Source organism: Sceloporus occidentalis, unplaced genomic scaffold (genome assembly GCF_023333645.1).
Source record: "Sceloporus occidentalis isolate IW3139 unplaced genomic scaffold, rSceOcc1.0.p SCAF_56, whole genome shotgun sequence".
Lineage (NCBI taxonomy): Eukaryota > Metazoa > Chordata > Lepidosauria > Squamata > Phrynosomatidae > Sceloporus > Sceloporus occidentalis.
In genome coordinates this window covers 3,098,116-3,116,252 of record NW_028317036.1, presented here as the reverse complement: position 1 = coordinate 3,116,252, position 18,137 = coordinate 3,098,116, and the positions used below count along the sequence as shown (strand labels likewise).

The window sequence follows — 18,137 nt, the reverse complement described above, 5'->3', positions numbered from 1 at the left end:
CACAATGGCATTATGATGTAAGGTATGCAAGGAATGTTTGTATAATAAGCATCAATACATAACTAGACAAATATACATTTAAATAATCTGAAAATTAAGTAATACGGAATTCAGATTCAATTGTGAGTGAAAGAAAAGCTTGTTCTTTTAACCTGTAGCATACTAAAGTTGTATTTACTATTTTCTTTTCATCTTTTTTGGTTCCCAAAACTTGGGCTGCAGCTACAACCTATTAATCTAATATTTCATTTATGTGCAGTATGTTCTTACGATAGGGAACAACTTTGATTTTACATTTTATTAAACAAAACGTAGGTGCGCCCATCCTCTGGATGACCCAGGATTCACTGGTGTTTGAATTTAACAAAATACAAACTTTATGAGTATTTTATGAGTACCAAGCGTGGGAGTGTTTTACAAATTCATTTTTTGATGAATAACTCACACCTTATAAGAGTAAGTCGGGCTAAAGATGAAAACATCTACCCTTGGGCCGACTGTACGTAACATCAGTGACTCGTGAATCCAAGTGGTACATATGGGGAGCTTAGTATGTAAAATCCTACGCAAATCCTACAGTTGCCTACCCCAGCTGATGGTATCCAATCCTCTACTCAATTAATGACTTGTATATTGACAATGGTGATCACCAGTGCTCAAGTTACTAGGGTTGCATCCGTTATGATATGGCTATCCCAATATATGAATATATTAGATATAACGGGCTGAATAGATGGGCCCAATGGTTGTTATCTGCTATCAAACTCTGACGTGTTTACGTTGAATGTACATAATCCTATCAATCTAACGCCTTCTTTATACTTTGTGGTCTTTGTATTTATAGGAATATGTCTGCTGTCAGTTCTGCTGAGCGGATGATGCGTTGTGGCTACTTCCTATTTGAATAGCACTATAGGGGCACACAGGACTAACCCCAATTATTTATGGTGCTGTGTAGTGTGCAAATACCCATTTAGACGATTCTAGCTTTTATAGACTAGTGACGTTTAGCATAGACGATAAATAAGCATGTAATCCCGGTATCCCGCCCCGTTGTGTTACTAGCAGCGCAGAGTGTGACAGTGTTAATAAAGTTCGGAGGAAGGGGAAGTTGCTGATTTCCTGTGTTTGTATTTCGCGCCCGGCGCTCTCTCAGGCTGCGGGGTGGAGGGTTCTCGCTACCCGCTCTCTGCAGGGGTAAACGGGCTGCTGCTGTCTCTCTGCCTACCGCTGTACGTCGGATTTCAGCGGCCTCGCGCTTATACATAGACGTGATCGCCGCAGATCACCCAGAGTTTGTCGCCCGGGAGATATAAACTCCCTTCAGGTATTGCAGCATTGCATTGTGGTATGTGTAGTCCGAGGAAGCTGAGGTGCCAGCCTAGGGTGGCACACTGTCCGCATGAGGAAAGACACCACTTTACGGCCTCACAGTAGGGTTTTTTTTTTTTGTTCTCTGTTGTTAAGTCAGTAACAGGTTATTTCTCAGTTTAATGTGATTTACACTTTATTATATCTGTCCAAACACACTGGCAGTTTTAATGTGTGTTATTATATAACTTGTATAACTAAATTAATATAGCACCTCCATCTCAGTATAGCTGATGTGATCATTCTTGGTTGCCAGAGTCCGTCACTGGACCAGAATGTACTTTAAGCCTCACGGATGCCGCTGACGAGTCATTTCAGGGCCTTTCTCCTAAAGCGTTTGGCTCTAATTACCAGTGGAGTCATGAAATAATGAACTGTTATTATACGTCTCCTGCCATATACACTTTAGCAAAAATTTCTAAGGTTTGTTATATACACTTTTGACTAGTTTGTTTATACCCCCGAATGCATACTTTTCTTGTCAGTGTGAAAGGGTTTTACTGAAATAAAGTACATTTATGGTACAGGGGTTGTTTTTTTAAGCAATATAGTTTAAATCCATACACCCAGATAAATTCTAGGCTATCAGGTTAGAAAAGTGGTTTTATTACCATAGCAACCAATGCATTACTCAAATGAGATCAATTAGACCAAGCCTTGGTCTAACATTGTAACTTTGTTTAAACCCTTGAATTGTCAGAACTATAGCAGTAATTTTACATCTCGTAAGTTTAATACATGTGCATTTATCGGAATGGTTATTCATTTCTCTTGTTTAATTTGTATGTGACGTTAATGTTCCCTCATTATGTCTTTTCAGGCTTCTGCCAACGTCTTGTAAGTGCGGTATCACTATGAGATTTGCAGAAAGTAAGCCAGTTGGATAAGACATCGGGGTTGCTTTTGTCTTCAGGATGAACATCTCAGGAGGCAGCTGTGGGAGCCCAAGCTCTACTGAAAGTCTTCCTGCAGGGGACCTATTTAAGGAGCTATGGTCCAAACTAAAGGAATGCCATGATAAAGAATTACAAGGTATGATGGGAAGCCTGTGCAGAATTAAAAACGGTGTGCAATTACTTTCTTGTGTCGTAGGACAAATCATTTTATGAAAAAATAGTTCATTATGTTGCTTTTGTAAAGATGCCAAAACCGTACTTGTGTACAGGAGATAAGGCTACTAGCGTTTCCCTGTATAGTTGGTAAGGTGACTTTCAAGAATTCTCGTGTGATTTAATTATACATTATACAGGGCCAGCCAGGCTCTTGCAGCAGAAGCTCACTGGGATTGGGCATTTCATAATGTGTAATGGAATTGGAGAGTTGAAACAACAGCATTCCACTGTAGCGAATTAAACGCTTTGTGCCGTTAAATTGATATTACTGGACCCCATTGTCATTTTCTCTTTCTGTCAATGTTACAAATAAGACTGGGGAAGAAGTTAACGCTTTGTACTGTTAGGGTGCATGCAGAATCCTCTATCACAAAGTTTTAGTTGCCTCTAGTGGTTAACAAATTTGGTTGGGATTAAGCAGCCCACCAAAAAAATGCGGAGCCAGTTTTTTCCTTCAATTAAACTAATTAATACCAATACCTGCTTTCATATACCTACTGATACACACATACTAAAAGACAGTGATATACTTGACCGGGGAATCAGCGCTGTTGGCATTGGCCTTTGGCCAAACCCAAGGCGCTAGGAAGTGATTTCTCGTTGACCTGGCGCCTGTGGCTTTTCCAGCCCTGGTTGCCTCTGTAGCCCTGAAGACTTTCCATGTGTCGCCTGCATGTTTTCTTGGCAGCCTTGTTGCTGGTTATACTGCTCATTAGACATTTCCACATGGACCAAAAGGATTCGGACATGTTTGTTTCTTCTTTTTTTTTTTTTTTTTTTTTTGGACAAAAAAATTTTTTGAGAGCGAGAGAGAAATGAATACACCAGAAAAACATTAGCGGCTGAAGCAAGATATCTGCTAGGGGTGGGAAAACTATTCCTAATCTATCACATTTTTTATTCCTTGATTTGGTGTTTTAGCTCAGTGAGAATACTTGAGAAAAACAAAGTATGCTTGCCAGTTAGCAATATTTTACCTGTTCATGCAAGTAGAGACCGAGGGGTAGCGTTTCCTACTATTGCGTTAATGCTTGGCCACTACGTAGCTATTTAGATTGCTCTAGCACAATGAACCACTCATTGTTCTATGTGAGCGTACGGTTTATACTATCTAAGGCTAGTTCACACTTGCTAAATGGGGGGGGGGGGGATTGTCGCTGCATAGTTTTTGTTTCAGGACTGTACATGTGGTCACATCTTATCTTACATAAAACAATGAACTGTACCAGGTCTTGGTTCATGGTGATGGGGTTTGCTCACAGAAGGCAGGGGCTATTAGCATGATTATTTGGTCTAAGGATTCTTTGGCAGCTATGAAAGGTCTGACTCCTAAATGGTTTGATTTCACAAATATTTTCAACAGACCTCTGATTTATTTGACTTTGTATATATATATATATATGCTAAGCATCTGTAATTTAATATACCCATTTTATACATGAATTGTGCCCATTAAGTTGAGGGCATGCAGACAAGATGTCGTAGTCTGTATGATCAATTTATTGTCTTTGCATCTTGGTCTAAAAGCACAATATCCGTGTGCTCTTTGGGGCGCGGTACATGTGTAACTGAAACCATTTCTTTTCTTTCAGAGCTTCTTTTGAAAATCGCCAAGCTAAAGAAGCAGAGGTGCTTGTAAGTATTGAACGTGCTGGATGCAGCCATATTCAGTAAGATTCTGCAGCTGCTGATTAATCGGGGAGAACAGAATCCGCCCTGATTTTAAGGCAACACTAATCTTTAAAAATAACTGCTTTCTTATGAGGAAGTTGGTTATTTTTCTAAAACAAACCAGAAATGCAACCTGTACTTTAGATCTCTTTCCCGACTACAGTCAGATGATGAAGTCGGTCGAAACAAGGTCCCCTCTACTTTTTGCAGCCGAGAGAGGAGATTGCTCCTGCCGTCTGACATGAAGGCATGTCCACAGCCAATCAGCTGTCACTCTTAAAGCTACAGAAAATTAGTTGTATTTTCGGATGCTGCATTTTGGTTTCTGATAATAAATAGAAATTGAATCCAAAAGGATTTAAAAATGGTTTTTGGCTTTTTAAAAAGTCATTTTTTTTAGGTTCTCTCTTGCAGGTGATGGTAGCAATTATAAGAAAACCCTCAAAAAACACTCATAGAAACATTAAGATATACTCACCCCCACATATCCTAAGATAATACAGCCTATACATACTTCCCCACCCCTGCACAGAGCTGTATATGTTGGCCATGTAATAGATAATATCTAAAAGAAGACTACTTTAAATGTGGAAGACAATCCCACAGTTCTGGCATTGACCATGAAATTTACAAACCTCGTATCATTTCTGGGATCACTCCTTCTTAATTCTGAACTTTCAGAAACATTTTCATTTGAGAGAAGAATGGGCTGACTACATAGTACTTATCTGCTGTCAAATTCGGTGTTTATATGTAACTGAAGAGGTCCTTCTTTAAACCAATATGCTGTCTAAAATTCTATACACTTTTTCCTAAAACAACGTTTGACTGTAGAAATGTGATGAGCTTTGGTGCTCTAATTCTGCAGTATTAAAGCATTTCGTTTCCGTGCTTTCCTAAAACATGAAAGAGTATTTTATTTTCACCAGCTTGGCTGTAGTGTCTGTGGGAGACGAATATCCTCCACAGGCTTCTGTTGTGACTTAATGCATACCAATCCAAATACCTTAATTATTGTTTGCTGGAGCCTCGACAAGCACTTCATTGTAGATACAATAACTGTATATAGGCGTTCTTGTTCTCTGTGACCCTTGCTAAATACCTGAGGTTTAATATTTCAGAGCTGATAACCAGAACGACAATGAGTGCCTTATGTTTATTCAAGGTTTCCCATTGAATCTAATGATCTCCGAGAGGCCGGGTCGTAGACCATGATTGCCAATGCAGCGTGGAGCCAATCTGTCAGTCATTTTACATGTAGCGACTCAAATAGTTGGAACATGCTTTTAGTCCCTTTCTCACGGTGTGCACCTTGAACCCATTCATCCTATTTTGAGAATATTGATGAAGATATGATTTGGGTCTGCACTGCTCTGCCATTTTTCATATATATTTTTGAAAATACTGGCACAATCATTGGACTTTCCACAGATGAATTGTCATTAAATCACAAATCTTCATATATATATATATATATATATATCTGTTTTGATGCAAAATGTCACCATGAATACAAGCATTGATTTATTTGGGGGAGAGTACCACGGATGCCCCTTCTCTTGTATTTTGATTTAGCTGGCATTTGGATTTTATTTACCCTCGGAGTCAACACATCTATTTGTATGTGATATTTATTTATTTTATTCTTTGTCCAGAGATGCGCAACGTTTGGAAGAATTTTACACTAAAAATCAGCAGTTGAGAGAGCAGCAGAAGGTGCTTCATGACACTATTAAAGTTTTAGAAGACAGGTAAGATAATATATTATGTGTGAGGCCATCAAACATGAATACTACTCACCGGAATAAAACGCGCACCCAAAGCTTCTTCCTGCAAAGAGGTCCCAAAAAGGACCGGAACTACTAGTTATGATTAAGCATTTCCATAATCTTTAGAAATGATCTCTTGGTGTATTTAAATTTTTTAAGTATACTTTGTAGTAGTCATTTACATATGAACATAGCGCCCTCCTTTTTACGGTTTGGGAATTCATTATGCGGTTTACCTCGGTAAGTATTATTGACCATCCATCTGTTTATTCATCAGGTAGGTATAGAGAGGCAAATGCATATTTAGGTTTATTACTTGCTTTCTGTAGACGTGGTCGTTAAATGAGAGAGACGTCTAAAGAATATGTGCTTCAATGTGCATGCAGTAAAATGCATTAAAGGGACACCCAGCTTCTATATGCGTATGATAGCTGACTGTAATCTTTAAAAGAATGTTTTGACTTCCGGCGTGAATGTAGGGATTCACAAAAATCTCCTTGTATGCGTTTTCGCTGTCTCTCTACCTCCCAGCTGTTTGGCTTGCTGGAGATGCGTTCCATTAATCTGTATGGGATCACATTTCTATGGATATCAAGCCAATGTAGGGAATGGTTGGTGGGGTGTTAAGCTTTCCCTTTTAAATAACGATAAAAACAAAATAGGCACTAGACTGCTCTCCAAATAACTGTGATCTTGAGGCATCAATGTAGTGCGAAAAGGGGTGGGAGTGGAGCTAACATAAAAACATAAAATCCTTAAAAAAAAATGTTTAGTTTATATATACAATGTATTTTATAGGGCTAAAAGAGAATGTTTTCTTTGTGCTTCTCATCAGGCTCAGGGCTGGGCTGTGTGACCGGTGTGCTGTAACAGAGGAACATATGAGGAAGAAGCAGCAGGAATTTGAAAACATCAGGCAGCAGAATCTGAAACTCATCACTGAACTTAGTGAGTTGGGCTACTCTGTTTTATTTATTTTTTGTACAGCTATATTACTTTACAAGCAAAAGAATATACTGTGTTTTTATGTTGTCCATGTTTTTTTTTTGCTTATATTATTGTTATGATATTGCATGAAATGGCCATTAGTGTGATTGCATTGCTATTACTGTATTTGCTCGATTATAATACCATGTTTTTTTCAGAGCAAATGCTCTGAAACATAATAGTCTTAAATTCGAGGTTGTCTTCTAATCAGACCTCAAATAGAGGTCTGACTACAAGACTAAGATCCAGATCCCCCACAGCGCTGCGGGGGACCTGGATCCTCCTCTCTGACAGCCCCTGCTGCTGCCGGAGTGGCATATAGGGCGGTGTAAGGCTTACTGGGGGGCAGATGTGCATAACTGGGGGCAGGTTGACAAAAGGAAATAAAAACAAAAAATGCATTTTTCTCAATCATAGTTTTTATTAAATATGAAAAAATTGTTTACACGTGAACTAATATTTACTTTTAAAACTTTTTTTCTTATAGGCTAGTCTTATATTCAGACTTTATTTTTCTAAATCAATATTCAAATTTTGGGGGGGGGTTGTCTTATAATCGCAACTACGGTAATTTACACTTATAAGCAAGTATGGTAATTTACACTTATAAGCAAGTATGGTAATTTACACTTATAAGCAAGTATGGTAATTTACACTTATAAGCAAGTATGGTAATTTACACTTGTGTATTACATGATTAAACAATGATTTGCTCTTAGCCACTATCATGATCTCCATTACTGGGCAATGACCCAGCTTTTTATGCGGCTGTTTGTGTTTTCCTGGTAGAATCCTAAAAATTATTAGGTTTTTGAACTTTGGCATTAGTCACTGGTGTATGTATATTTACTAGTATATTAAACAGGTATTTGCATTTATATAGTGCTATAAGAATGCATATGTTACAAAATAAGATCCCTGTCCCATAGAGGTTATATTCTAAGTAAGTTGTAGATGTGTTGTAGTGAGATAAAAAAAAATGGTTCAGCTCTGCTTGCAAGTAGAAACTTGAGTGTCTCTTGTCCCCTATTGTGGTTCACGCACTGCTATACTTGTGCTTGTTGATGAGTGTGAAGGTGCACCTATTGGTCAATTTGAATTTCTGCAGATAAAGTAGTGAAACTGTGGTGAAGTTAAACCTATTTTCCTTTTTTCATTTCCTGCAGTGAATGATAAGAACACTCTTCAGGATGAAAATAAAAGGCTTTCAGAGCAGCTCAAACACATGCAAAAACCAGAGTGAGTACTTTGTTCAAATCCATTTTCTTTACCAATTACCTCTGATCTACCTTGAATCAAAGCTTTAGTTGAGCGTTGGGGTTACTTATCCCATTGATAAGGCTTCTGTTTAGGCATTAAAAACAAATAGTAATAGTATTTCTAAGATTAAGTAAACCAAAATAGTGGTATCTAAAGCAAGCCCTTCTTGTCCTCGGATAGATAGATATTTTTTTATTTTTTGTGTGTGTGTGTTGGCACACTGAATGAGAAAATTACAGATAAAATTCAAAACGCCCTTGGTCGGGAAGGGTACGAAACAAACAAAAAAACCCACCGTACAGTCCTTCAGGGGTTGAAATACAAAAATGTTTTTTTGTGTTTGTGATGATCTTTAGTTTATATGAAGAATACAACTGCCTTGCTTCTGTCAAGCATACTTATGTGGCCACTATTACTCTAACATTAGCTCCCATGTTTAAGGGATATTTTAGGACGTTCATATCTCCTTATTGCTCAGAGTGTTTGAAATACTACATGATGGTCGCTACTGGGATCTGCTTTCAAGCCTTTTTTAGCCATCCCAATTCTTCACATGCATTCCCATTTATTTTAGGGTTTCTGTTGTTCACTCACTTTGGCTTTGGCTTACTGTTACAGCATTTATTTTAAATCTTTATATTCAGCATTAAGCAGATAACAAGTGACGGGCCAACAACAGATGCTGGAGGGGATTGTGAGGATGGTATTATCCCAGACTCCCCAGTCAGTTCCTTTCCCCTGTCCATGGTCAGTCGGATGCGCAGAAGAAAGGAAAACCAGCGTGTCAGATATACTGAACAAGCACAAGAAGTGGGAGCTGCGGAACCCAGCAGTAAGTGTGTGCTGCCTTTATAAGTTTAAGGTCCATACAGTCTTTCATTTAAAAAAAATAATTCATGTTTCTATGGAAACTCATGAGTTAAGCTTGAGAGAAACAGTTTTGGCAGAATTCCTCCTTTATTTATATGTTTAGGGCACTTGATGGTAACCTTACCATGGGATTTGCTGTTGGGGGACTTCCTCTAAATCCTCCGAAAAACATCTGAACTAAGATGATCGTTGTGGTTCCTACCAGGACGTTCATGAGACCAGCTCTCCGCTTACTGATTAAAATCAAGCAAGTCCAAATTAGCAGGACTGTTACTCAAAAAATGAGTACACACCAGGTCTTAACACTCTCACCAGTGCTCTTTTTTTATTTTATGCTATAATGCAGGGGTTCTCAAACTGCGGCCCTCCAGCTGCTGCAGGACTACATCTCCCATACTCCTCAGCCAGCCCCTTAGCTGAAGGAGCATTATGGGAGATGTAGTCCTGCAGCAGCTGGAGGGCCGCAGTTTGAGAACCCCTGCTATAATGGGTGTTATACACCCCCACGTAATACAGCTCTTCATATTCTTTGTTTATTAATAAACTTTAAAGGCAACAAAACTAAGTCATGCTCCCTTAGACATTTTGATTCTATAAAGAATCTTGGCTTTGATGTGTCTTTGAAAGAGTGCTTAAGAGCGGGAACTGAGCATATATCAAACATAACTGGCTGACGTGGCTACACAAACTGCGTGTAATCGCACATCCTTTTGGCTGATTCCGAAGCACTGTTCATGCAGTAAAATGCAATATGTGTTTGCCACCTTTTGTAGACCTTTAAAACGGCCGTTTGTAGTACAATACATTGTTTTTGTTAAATATTTTTGTTTGTTTTAGGTTCTGGGAGCGTACTACGTACACCCACTCAAGCAAATGTAAGAAAAGGAGAGGATATTTTGGTAGCAGAAACTTGTGACATGGAACAGTCTTCTGTTTCAAGTAAGTACATGCAAACTACAGCAGATGTGGGGCCATATATCAGCCAATTTTTTTTTTTTGCATTTTTTTCCATCTGACGAGGTAATCTGTTAATTTTTACCTTATTACATGTTCATTATTACATGGTTTAATTTACGTGTACTTATCCTCTCAGTTTTGATGTTCGCTCTTCTTTTCTGATTTAATTGAGTTCAAGATCATGACGTCCTTGGAGAGCAGTGTTAGTCCCTGGCACTATAGAAATGCTCTACTGGTTTACTTTACAACACAAAGCATACATACAACACATAGCAAAAATAATAAGGGCCAACATAGCGGATAACCTCCGGCAGCTTATATTTTACCAGCCGTACCTATCATTTCTGTGTTGAGCCAGACCAAAATATTATTACAGAGTTGTCAGAGCTAGTCACATAAGAGGATGTTTTGGAGTGTGTAACGCCACTACGCAGAAGCAATTTTCATTCTCAAATTGGTCCTTTTTGTTTACACAGATAAGCAAGACGAGAAACCATTTTTTAACTTGGCAGCCGTTGTTGCAGAAACGCTAGGCCTTGAAGCACACGAAGACTCTGTAAGTACACCTGCAGCTGTGTTCAAACAAATGTCTAACGTGCAAACTATTAATCAATCGGCAGTAGGGAGGTACGGTGATTTGGGCTTCTGTGTTTGAATATTAACATAATCTTGCTTTTCTCTATTTTGTTCAAGCAATCCCAAAGTGTCTTAAATCATCCTCGGGCTGATGCTCACAAGCAAGAGGAACATTCCCCAAGACTGGCCGAGCTAGCGTAAGATCAATACAGGTTAAGGTTTTAAAGGGAAAGTAATTGCAATATGTTGCACATGTGCTTAAGCCTAACAGAATTGGATTTTTAAAATCAGATTTATTGTATCAATTATTGCAATAGTACAGGGACAGTTTAATGTCCCTGACACCCCTACTATGCTAATTAACAGACTCTGTGAATACATTAATATGCATTCTTCCAAAATGAAAATGAAATTAAAGCTCTTACCTAACATAGAAGACAGCAGGAACTGTACCCTTCCTTCATGATCTGATTGGCTGCTTAAGCTGTCAATCAATAGCCGCGTAGTACTTCCAATGAAATCATTGGGATTATGTCCTGTCGCCAATTGACATCTTAGACAGCCAATCAGTGGCAAGACCCGTGCACGCAGTGTTCCGCAGAGCCAGTACTGGGGCTGACCGGCGGTGCCGTACATCATGTGCAGAGATGCATTTGGCTGAATGCATCTCCTGCAGGGCATTTAGCTGGGGAATGGGGCAAATGCATTTGAGGGTCTTCTGCAGAATACCCCCATGCATTTGCAAAACGGACCACATGAAAACGGATCACACACCTAGCATATGCATTAAAGTGGATATGCTGGCAACAGTGTCTGTTTAAGTCACAAAAAGGCAGAGCTGAACATTGTAATATGGTTCTTAGGCTATTTGAAACATTCTGATATTTTCAGCAGGCTAAAAAAAAAAAAGCTGTTTCGATGCATTCTTATGGCTGCATCATTTGGCAGTCTGTATTTTTTTTAATTGCATGGTATCATTTTGCATCAGGTGTACTCAGCTCTACCTTTTTTCTTCCATTCAGATATACAGATAACTCTCAGGATAATCCACATGGAATGGAATGGGGCACACAGCAAGCTTCCCCAGTATTTGGAGCACCCCCTGTGTTAAATGAGAACAGCACAGATGCAGACACTTCTACATCCGTCCTTATGGGAATAAAGAGCAAGTTGAAGTTTCCGTATTATAGCAGAACATCTGACTCTCCGTTGCAGAAAACTAAGGCATTGTCTGAAGACGCGACTGTAGTTGTGCCCGTCTGCCTTGGCGCAGAAGCAGATTCTGTAATAAGTGGATATTCAGGCAACCGACAACCAAATGTCTCCATTATCGATGCCATCAACACTAATGACAATTTGAGTACAAAAAACACTTTTGACAGAGAGCTTTATAAGCCGACCAAAAACAGATATGTGAAAAGGAGAAAAGCGGATAGCGATGAAGAGGTCAGCTGTGACATTTCTGTCAATAAGGAAAACAATGGACCTTATAGAACCATCTCGCTGGACAAGCCTTTGGATCTTTCAGATCGTTTCTCAGGGCTTCACCCTCGGGAGAGTAGCCACAATAGTTCTGGCGCCAATGTTATACCACTAAATGCACAGGACTCCTTGAAGCTGGGTTCCAAAAAGAACTCTTCATTTGGGAATTTGCATGGAAACTCATTATTACATCCAGATCTCAAACAGGATCCCCATCCGCAAGAGCCACAGGAACAAGCTCTTGGATCAAATAACGGGGGGCATTATGAAAACAAAGATGAAAGGCTACTTTTTGATGATTTAAAGGTATATTTCATCTCACACCCCCCCCCCCCCGTTTAAGTCATTTTTTCAATGTTAAAAAACTAAAAGGATATTGAAGCAGATGGTATGCATAATGTATAAATATAGTTAAATGAATGCATTCATTATAGGTACTGTTGTAAGTATGAGGGTAAGAGGCATTTTGTTTATAAGGACGGGGCTCGCTCTAATGTGAATCCTTGAAATATGTGGGGTTAAATTTATTTAATCCATATAATTCTCTGGTAATTCACTTTTGCAAGTTTCTCTGTGTTGTTTTTTTTATTTATTTTTTTATTATATTTAGACTGGAAGCACCCAGGAGCCAAGGAGAAAAGGGAGAACGGTGAACAGAGGCTGTGAGCTGACGTCCGTTCTGCAGCCAAACCCCCACATGGTACAGGCCAAAGTCATTTCCTTGAATAATGGGCCAAGTAAGATTTTCTTTAAACAAAAAAATAAATAAAATACACTTTAATGAATTTGGGACATGATTGTGTTATTGTCTGGCTGAAAATGATGCCAAAATCAAAGATAATAGTGGGATGGATCTATAATCCTAAGTAGTATGAATTCAAAGGTAATCATAGCATCAGTCAGTATAAAATAAGGGTAGCGTAAGGCAATAACGGGTGCAATCAGCATGAACATCGATGTAATAAAAAAGAGCTGCAGAAGGGTGTTTTGTTTACCCATTGTACAGCACTGGGGAATATGATGGCACTATATATATATAACAACCGTTATTATATACTCTTTGTCTTGTCTGTTAACTGTGTATTTTATGTGGTGACTGTATTAACACATTATCTGTTGGCTGTGTTGGGATAATTTCCATAAAAGTTATTTGTGTGTAAGGCACTAGCCTAAATTCAGGAAAACGCCCCTAAAGAAAACACTCTTAGTTCCCTGTTTTAGTACATGTTGCTGAACGTTATTACAGCAGTGATTTATTAATGTGGAAAAAACATGCATTGTGATCTGCTAGGTACAAAGTGCAGTGCTGCCAGTGAAATGCATGCTTCATGAAAGAGAGATGGATGGATGTGTACATGTTCCGTGACATGGAGCGCATCTCTTCCCTCGTGTATTGTGTTACGCTGACAAGGCATTTGATAAGTGCTGACATGCACCCATTTCTCTTCAGCCTTAAGTGCTTATTCCTCACTGTATGTTATGGGAGACAAACAAAAAAAAATCTCTACATGGTTAATGATTTTTTTTTGTGGGGCTTGTGTACTTTAAAAGTATATATTTTCAATTCTGATATTTTGTTATCTGCATCTCTTTTACTGATTCTAATACGCCTAGCTGTTTGTGTATAAAAAAGTGAAAATGTAAAAGTTCTGGTCTTCAGTAGTCATGCCTCAAAAGCTAATGATGGGTTTTCTTTTTAAGGTACACCTTCATTGGATAACATGCCATGGAGCATAGTTCCGGGGGCAGATCTTTCTCAATACAAAATGGACTATAGTGAAGAAGAAGAAGAAGAAGAAGCCAAAGTAATTTGACACAAAATGCAAATAGAATTCAGGGATCACACTCTAGTCAACAGTCTAGTAAATCATTTTTTGTTTTATTTATTTTGATAAATAGGATGAGGTCCTAGGAAAGACAGAGCAGGACGACATGGACTACACCTATGTGAGTGACAGTATGTTATTAAAGATGAGAAAGCAGGAGCTCATTGACAGTGACACTCCACGTAAGTGTATAACGTACCTAGGGTTTGTTTTGTTTTCTATAGAATATAATGCGGTTTCATGCAAACACCTGAGATTAGATTAAAAAACATACATGAGGAGGAGTATTGAGAGATCTTAAATCCTGTCTAGGTTGTATTTTTAAGAGATTATAAACCATATATATGTTGCTTAAAAAGGGGCATGTCAATATAAATGTTAGATGTTGATGGTGATTGTTCTGCATTACTGTCCGTTTGCGTTTTCTCTGGCATTGAGAGAACCCCCATGACCAACAGTTACTTGCAAGGTATTTGGCTTTAAGCCCCAGTCCAAGCATATCATATGATCAAGACTGACAAGCTTTCGAGACATCAGCAGTGTTGTCTTCAGATGTAAGAAGGGGCCTCTGAAGTCTTGGGAGGTTGTGTGATTTTTGGATTTGATTCTACCTCTTAGATTTCTCCGCTATAAGTTATTGCACATTTCTAAAGAATCAATCTCTACCGGAAACATTATAAAAAGATCAATGTTTAGCTAATTAGCTTTGAGGGTCACAGACAGACATATATTTCCCATTTATGGTGTGTTAAAACAGGGGTATTTGCCTGCTTCTGTAGTTATTATAGGCACTCATGAAAGCCCAACGATCATTTAGGTGTTTCCAAAGGCCTGCAATTCTGGCATAAGGCAAATGGGATAAGTGAAACTATTGCTTCTGGACCTTATTAAACTTGTAAAAGAAAATTGTGTGTATATGTATGTGTGTGTGTGTATATATGTGTGTATATATATGTATATATATATATATATATATATATATATATATATATATATATTGTGTCCATTTTAATGCGCTGTACGTGATATAATGAAGCAATATGCAATGTTTCCTGCAGCAGAAGAAAGCAAAGAAAATGACAGCTTTGAGGAGATGTTTGACAAAACAGAGTGTGGGGACTATGTGTCCTATCTCCATGAAAAGAGGTTGGAGGTTGATGAAGAGCATGAAGTGTCTGCATTGAAAAGGAAAAATGGAAAAGAAAGAGGTTAGCAGTTTTTAAAACTGAAAATGACATGTTTTTAGTTGTTACAGAATCTTGCATTATTACCCTTTTTGCTAGAAATCATCATCTGTAGTTTATGCCATGTTCAAATGGATGCAAGGTTTTCGTTGCATAAATTCTGTGTAATCCTGTGTTCGCAGAGGCTGATGGTAAAGGAGAAAAACAGAAGGCATTTATAGAACCTTACTTCCAAAGTCCTGAAAGGTAAGATATCTTTGCCTAAAGTATAGCTTTAATAGGACTGTATGAATAGTATTCGATATTGTATAGTTTGTCACAACGCTGGGGTTTATTCAAGAGTGACTCTTGACATTCTGGCAGCTTTTTGAATTTACACTATACATACTGCAGTGTAAGAGCTTGTCTTGACCTGTTTTATATATAGTTAAATCAGTGAGAATGCTTAATTCTCTCTACCCTTTGATTTATACATTATTATTTTTTAAAGCAAGAGTTAAAACCTCAACCTTTAGGGAATAAACCCAAATTTAGACCATAATGAAATTATTGGTACAAGACCCATGAGTGCTTCACATTATTGGTGGATATATAGTATATATATTATAGTGTGTTTGTATATGTGTGTGTGTGTGTGTATATGTATATATGTGTATATATATATGTATATATATATATGTATATATATACATACATATACACACACACACACACACACACGCGCTTCTTGCATGACCAGTATGTACACACAACAAATCAAGGAACCAGTAGACACCGAAATGCTATGTTTAAAATCACCTAATCTAAGGCATAAATATCAGGGATTCTGTCACATAATTTTGATGTATCTTTCAGGAAAAGGTCTGCAGTGGACTATCCTCATATTGAGGTTGTACGCAACAAAGAGGAGAGAAGAAAGATGCTCGGGCATACATGCAAGGAATGTGAAATCGTAAGTAGGCAGCAGGCCCTTGGACTTTTATACTTTACAAGAATTTCTTAATTGGGGGAAAAAAGAAAGCCGAAGGTTAACAAATGTTCTAAAAATTCACAGGTATGACACTTGCTTCTGAAGCGGCAGCCCGTGCCAAAATCCCTAACTTTTAATAGGTACCCTCCCCGCTATAAAGAATGGCAAAAAATTGACCTGGTGTTAACTCCTGTTTGTTTGCCCCCTCTCTATCCCGTTTACTGTGGAATGAAGGGTTAATGGATACTAATCCCATGTCCATTGCACACTAGCCCAGAGCTGTGTCATATACTCTTGCTTTCACGTAGACACAGTGCTAAAGGTCCAAATGACATGCACAAATTAGTTAAGGGACTGTCTAATACTTTGGTCCACTGTATACAAGATAGGTTGGGGATTATTGCATGACCTCTGCCAATGACCTTCACCCCCCCCCCACACACACACACACACACAAAATGATAATCCTATTGTACCTACTATTTACCTCTGAGTTGGCAAGTAGGGAAGATTTTGAATGGGTGCAAGGTAAACATTTATAATTGTTTTGCTCTGTGTATGTTCAGTATTATGCTGATCTCCCAGAAGAAGAGAGAGCAAAGAAGCTGGCTTTGTGCTCAAGGCATCGCTTCCGCTACATCCCACCCAGTACACCAGAGAATTTCTGGGAAGTGGGCTTTCCTTCTACCCAGACTTGTAAAGACAGAGGTAAGTACAGACCTTAACTCATAGATTGTTCCCCTATTTGTAAGGCATCATATGTGTATATCATTGGAAATGAGGAAACACACAACCCCTTTTTATAAATCTAGCAATTTACAGCATTCCGGTTTCAAATCTTTATTCTGTCTGCCTGTGGCATGCTTCCAAAACAAAAGATGTCAAAAGTAGAACCTGCCATATTTCTAACTACTGCCATTTGAATCGGACACAATTCTAAAAAGATCCTATATCTTTTGATGGCAGTAATATATATATATATATATATATATATATAGATATATATATAGATATAGATATATATATATTATTACTGCCATCCAAAGAAAGGCTAATTGGTAACTAACACTAAGGAGCATAATTTTTATAATCCTAGAATAATCCCAAAAGGATATAAATCCATATAATCAAACAATGCCATTTATATAACAATTACTACATACAGCTACAATATTATATTCTATTACCTTTTCTAAAGTGGCTGGAATACTTTTAAATGTACAAAATATTTGTTGATAAGTTGCTTTCTTTTAACTAAATCTAAGCAAGTGGTACTTTACAACATTGTATCGTATAAACAATATCTCTGTAATAGTGTTCAAAGATCTTTCTTATATTATTTTTTAAAGCACTTAATGCAGACTTTATCCCAAGTGGCCCGTGATGTTCACCGCATAGTTTAGCCCTTCTATCTACTATTTTGGACTTGTGAACTTTTTCACTAATTCCTTTCTTAAACCTTTATACCATATTAGTTTAATAATCTGCTTCTTTTTCTATGTCTCATTTTGTACCATTTCCAAAAAAATCCTTCTATACCACCTAGTAGGTATGTTTTGGCAGCTAGAGAGCACAAGATAACTTTATAGGGGAAACAAACTGTAGAAACGGACCACACAGAAGCCCCTCTGATAACAACCTGAGAACTCAAGCTCCCTGCTTGATTGCTTACTTATACTATAGGCCGGTACCAGTCCTGATTAGTGAAATACTGGGGTTGGGTTCAAGACTTGACATAATTCAATTGTTCATGCAATGCTGAAATACTTTATTTGGCTAAAATCCATCACTGCTTTCCCAGTAAAGTTTATTTTAAAGTCTAAATATGTATATATTTTTTTTTTAATGAAGGTTACATCAAAGAGGAGCTTTCGCCCTGTCAGCGTCCACGGAGAAGACAGCCGTATAATGTAATGTTTTCTCCAAAAGGCAAGGAACAGAAGACCTGAACACGAGAACGGACTTTTTTTTATGTGAATTCAGTAATTTTCTTAGCTAAACACAATTTTAGGAAAAGAGCAGCTGCATTTCTGTGGGCATTACTAGCGGTTCTGTGTATGTTTAATGGAAGGGGTTAGCTTCCGTAGGCGCAAGCAATACCC

The 18,137-nt window shown here is 38.1% G+C and overlaps 1 protein-coding gene across 1 annotated transcript; it reads left to right on the top strand.

The window, feature by feature from the left end:
* Positions 1–2,285: 2,285 nt before the first annotated feature.
* LOC149287828 (DNA endonuclease RBBP8-like) lies at positions 2,286–17,984 on the top strand. The gene is given in 18 exon segments (XM_089492430.1): positions 2,286–2,403; positions 4,076–4,118; positions 5,810–5,905; positions 6,759–6,871; positions 8,077–8,153; positions 8,822–9,008; positions 9,878–10,005; positions 10,488–10,553; positions 10,691–10,770; positions 11,596–12,361; positions 12,666–12,792; positions 13,757–13,860; positions 13,973–14,051; positions 14,940–15,089; positions 15,248–15,311; positions 15,921–16,017; positions 16,602–16,743; positions 17,887–17,984. Coding segments are annotated over 18 exon segments (2,535 nt in total).
* Positions 17,985–18,137: the final 153 nt, after the last annotated feature.